The sequence below is a fragment of the Colobus angolensis genome, unplaced genomic scaffold, assembly GCF_000951035.1.
Source record: "Colobus angolensis palliatus isolate OR3802 unplaced genomic scaffold, Cang.pa_1.0 Scaffold124, whole genome shotgun sequence".
Taxonomy (NCBI): domain Eukaryota; kingdom Metazoa; phylum Chordata; class Mammalia; order Primates; family Cercopithecidae; genus Colobus; species Colobus angolensis.
In genome coordinates this window covers 3,724,911-3,737,470 of record NW_012113586.1, presented here as the reverse complement: position 1 = coordinate 3,737,470, position 12,560 = coordinate 3,724,911, and the positions used below count along the sequence as shown (strand labels likewise).

The window sequence follows — 12,560 nt, the reverse complement described above, 5'->3', positions numbered from 1 at the left end:
ATTTTGCCATGTTGGTCAGGCTGCTCTCAAACTCCTGACCTCAGAGGATCTGCCTGCATCAGCCTCCCAAAGTGCTGGGATTACAGGTGTGAGCCACGGCACCCGGCCTCCAAACTTCTCAAACTCCAGTAGTTGTGCCTGCATTTCCTTCATGAGGGAGTTGCTGCTGCAGGCTGAAGAGGCAGTGGAGGGCTCCTTAGAAGCAGATGCTGGTAGGGAAGGGGTTAATCCCAGCAACTCAGAATTAAGGCGTTCTCAACCATGGGAGGACTTAGGTTGGATCAATTCTAAGATGCTATCTTAGTGAATGTATACGGAGGTACCACTCCACAACTCCCATCACTGTGTTGTTCATGTTAGCGAAATGCTAGAACAGTCAGCAGCCAGAAACTTATTAATCAATTAAATTAAGAATGCATCCTTTAAAAAGATGGAGATATGCATCTATTGATGTTCATTAAAAAAAGAATGTCATAATATAATTTCACAATAAAGGGGAAAAGGCAGACTATAGGATCACAAACTAGTTTTAATTTTAAAAATATTACATATATATATATATATATATATACACACACACACAGAGAGAGAGAGAGAGAGAGAGACAGGGTCTCACTCTGTAGTCCAGCCTGGAGTGCAGTGGGGCAATCTTGGTTCACTGCAGCCTCTGCCTCCTGGGTTCAAGCAATTCTCATGCCTCAGCCTACTGAGTAGTTTGGATTACAGGCGCGTACCAACACACCTGGCTAATCTTCGTATTTTTAGTAGAGATGGATTTCACCATGTTGGCTAGGGTACTCTTGAACTCCTGGCCTCAAGTGATCTGCCCACCTCAGCCTCCCAAAGTGCTGCATTACAGGCATGAGCCACCTCACCCAGCTGAAATTTTACATTATTTATATATGTACATATAAATAGAAAATATCTGATAAAGATATACATAAAAATATTATTCATTATTGACTTTGAGTGGTGGCATTGTGGGTAATTTTTAATCTGCTTTAAACTTTTAAAAATATTTTATCAACTTGTACAATGACTGAAGTTGAAAGCCCACGGATGCTGGGCAGGGAGTGATAAGAAGGGAAATGAGGAAGCTGCACTTGGCTTGGGGAGGCAGATAGGAACCCCAGCATGAGCACAGGCCAGCCATTCAGTGAGCAAATAAGCATTTCTGTGCTTCACACAGAAAATGTCACCAGAAGCAGGGCCCCCTCCTTCTTCCTCTATCTCCAGCCCCATCTTCAGCACCTGGGCCTACCAGCAATCCCAGATAGTGTCAGATTGCCCAGTCCAGCAAGCCCAGACACTGTCAGCTCCCCTGCAGTGACAGCTTTCCACACCCTAGTCCTGCAACCTTGAGTGGGAGCACGTAGAAATGTAGTGGGGTTGAGCGTGGCGCTCAAAAGGGCCTCTGATTACAGGCTCTGGAAACCACAGATCTCAGGACTCCAAACAGCACAAAACTCGAGTGTCCTGTTTTGAGTGTGAGCCCTACGCGGGAGACCATGCTGGTGTTTTCACATTTGGGTCACATTTAGCATTGCGGTGGAAATAGTGGCTACCAGCTAGGGGTCAGGTGCTTGCTTACATGATCTTATTTAAAGCTCCCAACAATACTGAGACATAGCTGTTATTATCTCCTTGTTATATATAAGAAAACAGAGACCTAGTCAGAAGCAGCTTGTCCAAGGTCTCATTGCTTGACAGGAGCAAAGTCAGGATTCAAACTCAGAGGTCTTTTTGGCAAGGATGATGACCTTTTCTTTTTTTTCCAAACAGCTTCATTGAGATAATTCACCTAGCATTCAATTTGTCCATATACTCAAATGGCCTTTAGTATATTCAGAGTTTTGCAACCATCCTCACAATCATGTTACTGTGTTACTGTTGTAAGTAGAAAAAAAAAATTCCATTCTGAAGAGACAGGCAAACTTCATGACCCAACCCCTAGACTATGTACTTACTCGTTGCTGAGTGTTGATACTTTCCATTTTCTTCCTTCTCAGTAACGCCGATAGCATCTTAGAACTGATCATCTTGGGATGAGAAGAAAACTTTTAATTTGATTTCTGCATGCCTATATATATTGGGACATAAATGAAGTTTGACTGTGATGTTCCTTGGGGAAGATATTGGTGTCTGGAAGTAAGAGTGGGAGGGAATCATTGAAAAATAAGCTAGTGCATCTATATTATGAATGGAGAGAAACTGAGAGGGAAAAGTGGCAAGTCTGGGGGAAACAAAGCAAAGAATGAGAAAGAAAACCAGAGGAGGAGGAAAAAGAGAAGGTCACACAGCTAGGAAGTGATGGGGCTGGGATGTAGACCTGAGCCATCTAATGTCAAGCCTAGGCATTTTCCTTTTATGATGCAGTCTCTCTGCGGGAGAGGCAAGAAGTTTGTGATTATTGAATGCATGAACTACCACTAATAATGTCAGTGCCTAATGATCTGCCCAGGGCTTTGCCACATGTTGCTCCTTTTGTGACAGGTGGGGCAGGTTTTTCTGATCCTTTTCCGATGCTCTGAGGAGGGCTAGTGTAGACCCTGTGAGCAGCTGAGCAGCTCTGGGCTGGGAAAATGCAGAACCAAGTCTCTGGTTCCCAGGCAGGTGCTCTTTTTCCCCAGAGCCTTGAGCTCCTTGGACACCCACATGCTCACATGTACCCACCTGGCCCTCTGCTCCAGGAACTTGGTTGGGCAGAGGTATCCGAGGTCTCCGTTCACATGTCAATGTGGCGATTCCTTCAGGATGGGGTTCCTGGCTGCTCTTAAGGCATTGCCCTTCTCAAACTCCTGAGGCACCCTCTTAGCCATATTCCTAAACCCTGACTGCCATGTTTTATTTAGATGGTGCTCTAAGGCCACCCACTGAACCTTTCAGAGCCTTGAACATTTTTTCTATAAATGGGAAGAAAAACATGAGCCTCTCTGTTAAGATTAAGTGATATCATACATGTGAAAGCATTTTAAGGTATAAGACAGCATGTAAACATTACATATGATACATTATTTAGTGGCAAAATGTATCTATGAATGTCATCAGAAATAATTTTTTTCTGAATGCTCTTTGTAAATAAAATCATTTTCAAAAGGTGCTAGAGGTCTTTGACATGGTTCCCTTGTCCCTATCTGACTCCATCCCCCACTGTATAAATAGATATGCTTATTAAAATCAGAAAATTGCCTAAATTGAACTGGATCTTTATTTTCTTTTTAGAGAGGGTCTCAAAACCAAAGATCTCCTGGACTTGTATCAACACAACCCTGACCTGTGAAGTAATGAATGGAACTGACCCCGAATTAAACCTGTATCAAGATGGGAAACATCTAAAACTTTCTCAGAGGGTCATCACACACAAGTGGACCACCAGCTTGAGTGCGAAATTCAAGTGCACAGCAGGGAACAAAGTCAGCAAGGAATCCAGGGTGGAGACTGTCAGCTGTCCAGGTGCGTGGCAGGCGTCACTTCACAAACACAGCTCTCCAGGCCCTCAGGGGGCAGAGGCATGCTGCTCCAGGTCACAGGTGCTCATGCTGGGAGGCAGCCCTGGCTCGGGATGAAGCGTGAAAACATATCTCTTCCTCCTGGAAACCTTCAAGGGAAGCCTCAGGGGAGGTGGTGTTCTGTGGTTACCCATCCTGGGAGTCCTCCCACTGAGCACAATTTGACCACAAGCAATTTTAAAGATCCTCTTCTAGGAGAAAGAATTGCAAAACTGAAGAGGGAGGAGCTCTAGAGAGTATCTCATGCAAAGCCCCATTTTCCAGAGAGGGAAACTGACTTGCCCAAGGTCCCTTGGCTAGTTAGTGACATGATTCCAACTGCTCCCCTAAAGATCGTCAGTGGTCAGCGCCTCCTATCAGGAATAAAGGTAGAAAGGTTGCAGAAACCCTGAGGGACAGGGACATGGGGGAATGGAGCCCTTGGGGCCAAAGAGTACTGTGGACAGCGAGGCAACACTCCTGCCACACAGCAGGATGGCAAGGCTTGGGGACCAGCTCCAGAAAATCTCAAAACTCCAAGACCATAATGGATCCCCAGTGTCCCAGCCTGACATGACCTCCAGAAGTATTTCTGAGAGGCAGCCTGCTGTAGTGCCCAAGCTCTCGCCTGGGAGTAGAGGTCTGGACTTCTAGTTTGGGTCTGTCCAAATTTAGCCAGAGAATCTTTTTTTTTTTTTTTTGAGACAGAGTCTCGCTGTCACCCAGGCTGGAGTACAGTGGCCGGATCTCAGCTCACTGCAAGCTTTGCCTCCCGGGTTCACGCCATTCTCCTGCCTCAGCCTCCCAAGTAGCTGGGACTATAGGTGCCAGCCACCACGCGCGGCTAGTTTTTGTATTTTTTAGTAGAGACGGGGTTTCACCATGTTAGCCAGGATGGTCTCGATCTCCTGACCTCGTGATCCGCCCGTCTCGGCCTCCCAAAGTGCTGGGATTACAGGCTTGAGCCACCGCGCCCGGCCTAGCCAGAGAATCTTAACAGAGTTTCTTCCCCTCTCTAGGCTTCAGCTTCCTGGCCCACGAAGAAAATAAGCACCATGTTCACAGACTATTAGATGAGTAGGCTCTTGGATCCATTTCCAAGTTCATTCATGTGGGCCATTGGGCTGCCTCACAATATGGCAGCTAGCTTCCCTCAGAGTCCTCTAAGAAAGAGCAGGAATAAGTGCCCAGGACAAAAGCCATGGTCTTTTTGTAACTCAATCTCAGGAGTGATATCCCAATCACTTCTGCTGTGTTCTGTTCATTAGAAGCAAATTAATGTCTAGCCCACATTCAATCAAAGGGGATTGCACATAGATGAGAATACCAGGAAGCTGGGGTTATCGAAGGCATCTGAGAGTCTGCCAATCACCAACTTGACCAGCATCACTTCACCTCCGGTTTTCCCACCAGTCATTCTCCCACATTCCCCTATCACTAAGGCACAGTGAGTGAAGTTGCCTCTCCTTGACTTCACAACTTCTTTTTTTTTGAGACAGGATTTTGCTCTGTTGCTAAGGCTGGAGTGTGGTTGTATGATCATAGCTCACTGCAGCCTCGACCTTTCAGGCTCAAGCAATCCTCCCACCTCAGCCTCCTCAGTAGCTGAGACTACAGGAGGATGCCACCAAACCCAGCTAATTTTTAAATTTTTTGTAGAAATAAGGTCTCACTGTGTTGCCGAGGCTGGTCTCAAACTCCTGTGCTCACACAGTCCTCCCACCTCAGCCTCCCAAAGTGCTGGGATTATAGGCATGAGCAACTGCAGTGTCCTCGGGAGATCTTTGATTACAGTTGTCAGATGTAGCAAATAAAAATACAGTATAAGTATGTTTCAGAGGTTGCATGGAACATACTTGGGCTAGAAATTATTCATTGTTTATCTGAAAATCAAATTTAACTGGGTGTTTTGCATTATATCTGACAACCTTATTTTAACTGGAGCCCACGAGTATAAAAATGTGTGTGTATCAGGGATGGAAGGAGGGAGAGAAGGAGGACTTTGGGAGCAGCCAAGGTTTGAAGGCTGGAACACTTATGTCCCTTATTCTATGGTGCAGAGCAGAAACTGGTTGGGAGAAGGACCACTAGGGAGATGGGAATACCTGGGGAGAGATTAGGGTGGAGGAGCTGCTCTTAAAGACCTGAAAAGGCATTTGGAAGTTTTATTCTGAAAGGCCAAGGCAGAGAGGAGCAATGATGAGAGTCTAACCATTTGGTTCAGATTAGGTGAGCGTTTACTTACTTAAAACCAAAATACTAGGAGGAAGGAACAGATTCCGATGCGCAAAAATGCTTTATCACATAAACTCATGGGCATGTGATCTCCAAGAGAAATTGTAGGAAGATAGTATGCCTGGATTTAGGAACCGGGAGGGCATATGTTTGATTGACAGTGCCACCGCTGCTTCTGAAACATAATGTAACGTTCCCCACCACGAGCACTACCAGGTGTCCCACGGCGCCACACTGGACAAACTGGAGAGCAGGCTGGGTAAAGCATTGCCTACATTCCTGCATGTGCCCAAGATAAAGTTGTGGCAACTTCCCAACGACTCGGAGAGAAGATGGAGCTGGTGGCTGCATGACTTAGCCATGTGCTCCCCAAAGCATTTCAGGCCTGCCCTGCCGCACCCCGGGTCAAATCTGAAAAGTTCTCAAGCTCAGCAGGAAGTGGCCTCTGGTATCTCCTGCCCCCCCCTCCAAGCCAGTAGGGCCTAAAGGGCCCTAAATCCTTTACTGACCCAATTTCAATGGTTTAAGATTATGCCTGCTTCTCTGGTGGAGGCCTCTTCATCAGTAGAGCTTAGAGATGTTGTGTAACTGGCAGGCAAAGAATGGGTCAGAGAGAGACTCGAGGAAAGAAAGCCAAGATGAACAAACCACTGCAGTCTAATAATCTGTTAAACTTGGTTTCTGAGCCTCTGACCCTCTCCTTGGGGCCCATCCTGGGCTTCATGTATAACAGTGTCTCCCTAGGATCTTTTTTGCCTGGAGAAGCATTTCTTTTGTGATGCTGGGCCAAGTTCCAGTTTGTTCTTTAGATGACCCCGTCCCCTGACCCCAGCCCCACTGCTGCTTCTCTAACTGCTATTGACTCACAAAGGGCAGACAGCCCTCCCGTTTCCCCTGTTTCTGGGAAACAGCTCCCAGAAGCACCAGTGGGAGAACACTAGTAAGAGTGAGACCTCACATTTGTGTTGTTTTACAGTTTACAAAGCACTTTCATATCCATTATCTGATTGACTTCCACCAGCCACCTTATGATGTAGGTTTCATTATCTCCACTTTACAAAGAAGGAAACAGGCTCAGAGGGGTGAAGTAACTCTCCAAAGTTCACTACAACTCTTGTCTAGAAAAGCCTAGACCAAACCCATTTCCCTTAACACCGAAGTCACTGTTTTCCTCGTTGCATTATAGTGACTGAAGGTCCAGAAACTGAAGACTAAGTCTACTGCTGTTACTAACGCACTGTATGCCGGGTTTCTCTCGTGGCTCCAGGGAAACTCTGTGAGGGGGTGCTGGCCATGAGGTCAGAGTGCTGGGCTGGACAAGTGAAATATTTACCCTGAGTGTTTGGAAACTGCCTGGTAGAGAGGGTGAGAAGGAATCATGGTGCGGGGGGCGGGGTAGCCAGAGACGAGAGCAGGATCGACAGTGCAGAAACACCGAGACAAGGGGTTGCTTAAGGGAACTGCTCAGGAACAGATATTGTGTGGCTTCGGGCAACTCATCCTCCCTCTCGGGGCCTCATGTTTGAAACTAGAGGTTCCTTTAGAGTATCTTTAAGATCCTCGGATCTAAAAGTTTGTGATGCTGTCCATGACGGGGGCAGTGGGCAGGCAGGCCTCGGTGCATGAGCAGTCAGGCATTTCTACTCCCTGAGAGCAGTTTCCCAAGGAGCCTGCAGATGGAGCTTCCCCAGGACCTTGGGTCCTCCCAGGGTTGACACCACTCACCACCCTCTGTGAGCCTGGGAGCGGTGGGGTGAAAGGTCCCAACAAGCTCTCTTATCTGCTTGATGCAGGAGGCAGCGTCTTTGGCCAGAGTAACAGCCTCTCTGCCTGGACCCCTCCCGGCCATCCCACTTCTCTTCCTTTTGCAGAGAAAGGTCTGGACATCTATCTCATCATCGGCATTTGTGGAGGAGGCAGCCTCTTGATGATCTTTGTGGCACTGCTCGTTTTCTACATCACCAAAAGGAAAAAACAGAGGAGTCGGAGAAATGGTAAGCTCCCCCTCTTTCGTCCCACCGCAGGCCCCAGCAAAATCCCCATGAAACAGCTCATGGGGATGACACCTTGAATCTGCAGAGAAAATAATGGAAATAGGTAGTTTCGGAATGTCAGAGTTGTAGCCAGCGGGTATAGCTTGTTTCATTTTGTGGTTAGCTTGATTTTTGAAAAACAAATTCTTAGTGGTGACAATGTGGGAGCTTTGAGACAGTGAATCCAGTTGGCCTCATTGGAATCCACCACTGAGGCCTACTTGGTGACAGGCTAATGTGAACATCTTTTGAATGAGCCACACTTCTCTACATAGGTAGAAAGGTTAGCTCCAAAACAGCGTTTCTAGCAATAAATGTCCTGTCTATGGGTGACCGAAGACTGTGGAGTTAGTCTTGGGTTCAGGCCCAAGCTCCTAGAAACACAGGGAAAATCATTCAGATCATCAGGTACTCACAGGAAAACAGCTGTTCTAAAGCAGGGTGACTGTGCCCCCTTTGCTAATTCTCTGTTTGAGGGATGTGTTAGGGTTGAGAGTTTCTCCTCGGATCAGGCCTGTCCGACAACCTATCAGCAATGAAAAGGGGAGCTGGCTCAGGGAGCATCCAGGCCAGCCAAAGCAAAACACTTCAGAGGATGGCCAACCCGGGGTCACTGTCGGGGCACAGATGAGGGTGTCAGCCATTGGCGGGACTTGCAGCCAAGGGAACAGGCCCTGGGGTTCTCTGCAATTCACGTTTACAGCAGGACTTGGTCTCTCCCTAGAACCTGCAGGCACAGCCACACCAGCTGCTTCCAGTGCTGCCCAGGGAGGTGGTCCAGATTTCCCCAGGCAGCGATGGCCTTGGGCCCTGTGCCCTCTGGATTTGGTTTCTTTACCTCAAACTTCTTCCTCTGTTCTCCCTCTGCCTCCCTGTCAGGCTGTGGTCCCTCAGCCCCACATCCCATCATGCCACTGCCCCCAGCCCAGGCCCTGAAACATCTTCCTGAACTTAGCCCCATTCTTCCCACCACCATTGTCCCACACTTTCCACCACAGTGCAGCTGAATCACTGGCAGGTCCCTTAGGCATGCCTGGCTTGCCCTCCTCTATGCCCAGCTCTGGCTGTTCTCCATGCTCCTCTCTAGCAAAGACCCCTTCTCCATTGACTAATGATCAAAGACCACGTCTTCTTCCAAGGTGGACCTCACTTGTCACCCCAAGACAAGGTGATCTCTGCCATCACCAGGCTGAGAAGACCAGCATGGTGGTTAGTTCATGCTGATAGAAAAAAAAGTCATTAGTCTCTGTGTTTTATATCTATTAGTGCATCCAGCTTTCAGAGTGATCTTAGGAGATAGATAACAACACAGTTGAGCAAACTTAAATTCAGTGATGTTCAATTATTTGCCTTAAATCCTGTGGCCAGTAGGCTGACTCAGGCCTAGGCTGAGGCAAGGAGCCCAGAATTTAAGGCACAGAATTTAAGGAGGCTGACCTGCCCTTGCACAACCTGAAAGTTGGTGCCTCTTTAAACTGCATGCCCGTCAGCCTCACTTGCCTCATCCCAGTCACGCCCTGGGCTGAGTAACCAGGAGATGCAAACAAGGGAGACAGATAGTGAGCCTGGAGGAATTCCTGGGAGCACACGTTTAGGCGCCAGCTGCAGCTACTGGGGTGGGCAGGCTGAGACCCACTGTCCTGCTTGAACCAGGCAGGGTGCACAGAGTCGTAGCCAGCCTTGTCTGTCCAACCCTGCCTGCAGTCTCAGCCATGTGGTCACACCCCATTCCTCCTACCAGAACTCATGTGCCTCTGCCTACACTTTCTGGTGGCCCTGGGCTCTTCACAGAAATTGACATTGCAAATTTCAGTTCTTGTTCGCCTCTTGATTTTAGGCTTCCTGAGGACAATTTGTGTCTAAGTCACAATGACACTTAACACTTAGAAGATGAGGAATAAACATTGGAAGGACAAATGAACAAAATGGTGGATGGGCTAGGTGTGGTGGCTCACACCTGTAGTCTCAGCACTTTGGGAGGCCGAGGCAGGAGGATCCTTTGAGCTCAGGAGTTTAGGACCAGCCTGGGCAATGTAGTGAGACCTTGTCTCTACTTTAAAAAATAAATTAAAAAATTAGGCAGGTGTGGTGACGTATACCTGTAGTCCCAGCTAGTCAGGAGGCTGAGGTAGGTGAATCATTTCAGCCCAGGAAATTGAGAATACAGTGAGATGTGATCAACCACTGCACTCCAGTCTGGGCGACAGAGCAAGACCCTGTCTCAAAAAAACAAAACAAACAAAAAACAAAAATGGTGGGTGAACAGAGTAGTAAATCAATGGCCGGTGCAAGCTTGCCACATAGGAGTCGTTGAAAAAGGACCACCCACTGCCCCAAATTCAGAAGTGGGGTCAGGGGTTAGAGCCCTCTGCACAGTCTGCTGGACATAACCTAAGCAACGACTGCAGGGCACGGAAGATGGCGTAGAGGATGTGTTTTGCCCTTTCTGGAGGCCCTTTCCTCTTTGTGCTTAGAGCACACGAGCCACTTAGGTATCAAAATCACATTGTCTGACTTTGACTCTACACTCAAAGCCACCTAATGCTCACATTTCCTGTCGTCAGAGGAGGCCATCTGGTTTGAATCAACATCCGGAAGTTACAGGGTGATGCTTAGAGAGGGCTTGTGCTTCCCCAGCCACACATCTCCATAAAGATGTAAGAGGTGATTTTTTCGGCCGGGTGCGGTGGCTCATGCCTGTAATTCCAGCACTTTGGGATGCCAAGGCGGGCAGATCACCTGAGGTCGGGAGTTCAAGACCAGCCTGACCAACATGGAGAAACCCGTCTCTACTAAAAATACAATATTAGCCAGGCATGGTGGTACATGCCTGTAATCCCAGCTACTCAGGAGGCTGAAGCAGGAGAATTGCTTGAACCCGGGAGGCGGAGGTTGCAGTGAGCCAAGATTGTGCCATTGCACTCCAGCTTGGGCAGCAAGAGTGAAACTTCGTCTCCAAAAAAAAAAAAAAGAAAAGAGGTAATTATTTCACCCCAGGGAAAATCTTCTCTTCCTAACTCCCTCTGGAGCTACTGCAAAGATGGCTTTGGGTGCAGGTACTGAAATACCTAACTTACAGCCTGAAGGAGTCCAGAGGGGCCAGCAGGGTGCTCCAGGCCTCTAGCAGCTGGGCACCCTCACAGATGCCCTGTGATTTTAAGAGTACAGGAAAACTACATTACGAGTAGTTGTGGGCCTGCTTTCATGGACTGAAGTCACACAAAGAAGAAAATCCTGATGGATGAGGAGAGGAGGAATTCTTTCCCTCCTATGGCCAAGAGGATAGGTCGTGAATTTCTGAGGAGTTAGTAAATTTCTAAGGACAAAAAGTCACTTGCATATTCCAACCTCTTACCAGTAGGTGGGTTGCATGACAGTAGAACTGGAGAAAGGCATATCTAACATTGAAATGCCTCAGAAGGAATGTAGTTACTAATATCCTCCATGACTCCTCATAACCCCTTCCCATGCGCTCTAACCACGAGGTTCTTGCTCTTAGGGAACAATCTCTAGGTCAGTACAGAGGTAGGGTTCCAGGTCTGAGTGCTATCTCTGATCACAGGAGCACCAGGCGCAAAGCCCTCCACTCGTGTGTCTTCTTCCTGTTGGTTCCTTGAGTTCTCTAGTCCTACGCTCTCCCTCTACCTTATGGTGAGCACTTCTTTCTCTCCTACGAGCTTTAGAGTTCTCAGAGAGTAGGGGCAACTTCTTCTTCCTCATTGCATCCCCCAAAGCAGTACCTTTTACGTGCAAGGTGCCTTGCACATGAAAGGTACTCAATATTTACATCAATTTCACCTGGCCAAGATGAACTCTATTGAGGTTTTGTTGTTGCAGATGAGGAGCTGGAGATAAGAGCCCACAGAGTAGCTACTGAAGAAAGGGCCCGGAAGCCCCACCAAATTCCAGCGTCAACCCCTCAGAATCCAGCAGCTTCCCAACATCCTCCTCCACCACCTGGTCATCGTTCCCAGGCACCTAGTCATCGCCCCCTGCCTCCTGCACACCGTGTTCAGCACCAGCCCCAGAAGAGGCCTCCTGTTCCGTCGGGCACACAAGTTCACCAGCAGAAAGGCCCGCCCCTCCCCAGACCTCGAGTTCAGCCAAAACCTCCCCAAGGGGCAGCAGAAAACTCATTGTCCCCTTCCTCTAATTAAAAAAGATAGAAACTGTCTTTTCCAATTAAAAAGCACTGTGGATTTCTGCACTCCTGATATGCACACCCGTACATCCATCAGGTGTTTTCTACATGCAGAACATTGTCACCTCCTGAGGCTGTGGGTCACAGCCACCTCTGCATCTTCGAACTCAGCCATGTGGCCAACATCTGGAGTCTTTGGTCTCCTCAGAGAGCCCCATCACACCAGTAAGGAGAAGCAATATAAGTGTGATTGTAAGAATTGCAGAGCACTGAGCACAGAAATCTTAGAGATCTCTCTTCCCCTCTCAGATCATGTGTAGATGCGATAAATCAAGTGATTGGTGTGCCTGGGTCTCTCTACAAGCAGCCTATCTGCTTAAGAGACTCTGGAATTTCTTATGTGCCCTGGTGGACACTTGCTCACCATCCTGTGAGTAAAACTGAAATAAAAGCTTTGACTAGACCCGAGTCTGCTCATTGTGTGAAGGACCCCAGTATTGAGGAGAGAAGGCTGCCTCGCTGGTGTGACAGCAGGATCAAATTCAGTCAACTCAATCCAGCTGAGACCTCCTTAGTTTTCACCAGAATGACCAGAACATTCTCCCCAGGTCTCAGCTGCAAAGCGGGGTCCAACAACCTATTTGTAGATTTCCATAATGAATT

The 12,560-nt window shown here is 47.9% G+C and overlaps 1 protein-coding gene across 2 annotated transcripts in view; it reads left to right on the top strand.

Moving 5' to 3' along the window:
- CD2 (CD2 molecule) overlaps nt 1-12,360 on the top strand; it is a 15,433-nt gene extending 3,073 nt beyond the window's left edge. The window contains exons 3-5 of one of the 2 annotated variants that reach the window (XM_011933083.1): nt 3,223-3,453; nt 7,595-7,717; nt 11,594-12,360. In XM_011933083.1, coding sequence (XP_011788473.1) covers nt 3,223-3,453; nt 7,595-7,717; nt 11,594-11,913 — 674 coding nt within the window. In that variant the 3' untranslated portion in view covers nt 11,914-12,360. Of the gene's footprint in view, nt 1-3,222; nt 3,454-7,516; nt 7,718-11,593 lie in introns of both variants that reach the window. The other variant, XM_011933082.1, reaches the window with a different exon arrangement.
- Nucleotides 12,361-12,560: the final 200 nt, after the last annotated feature.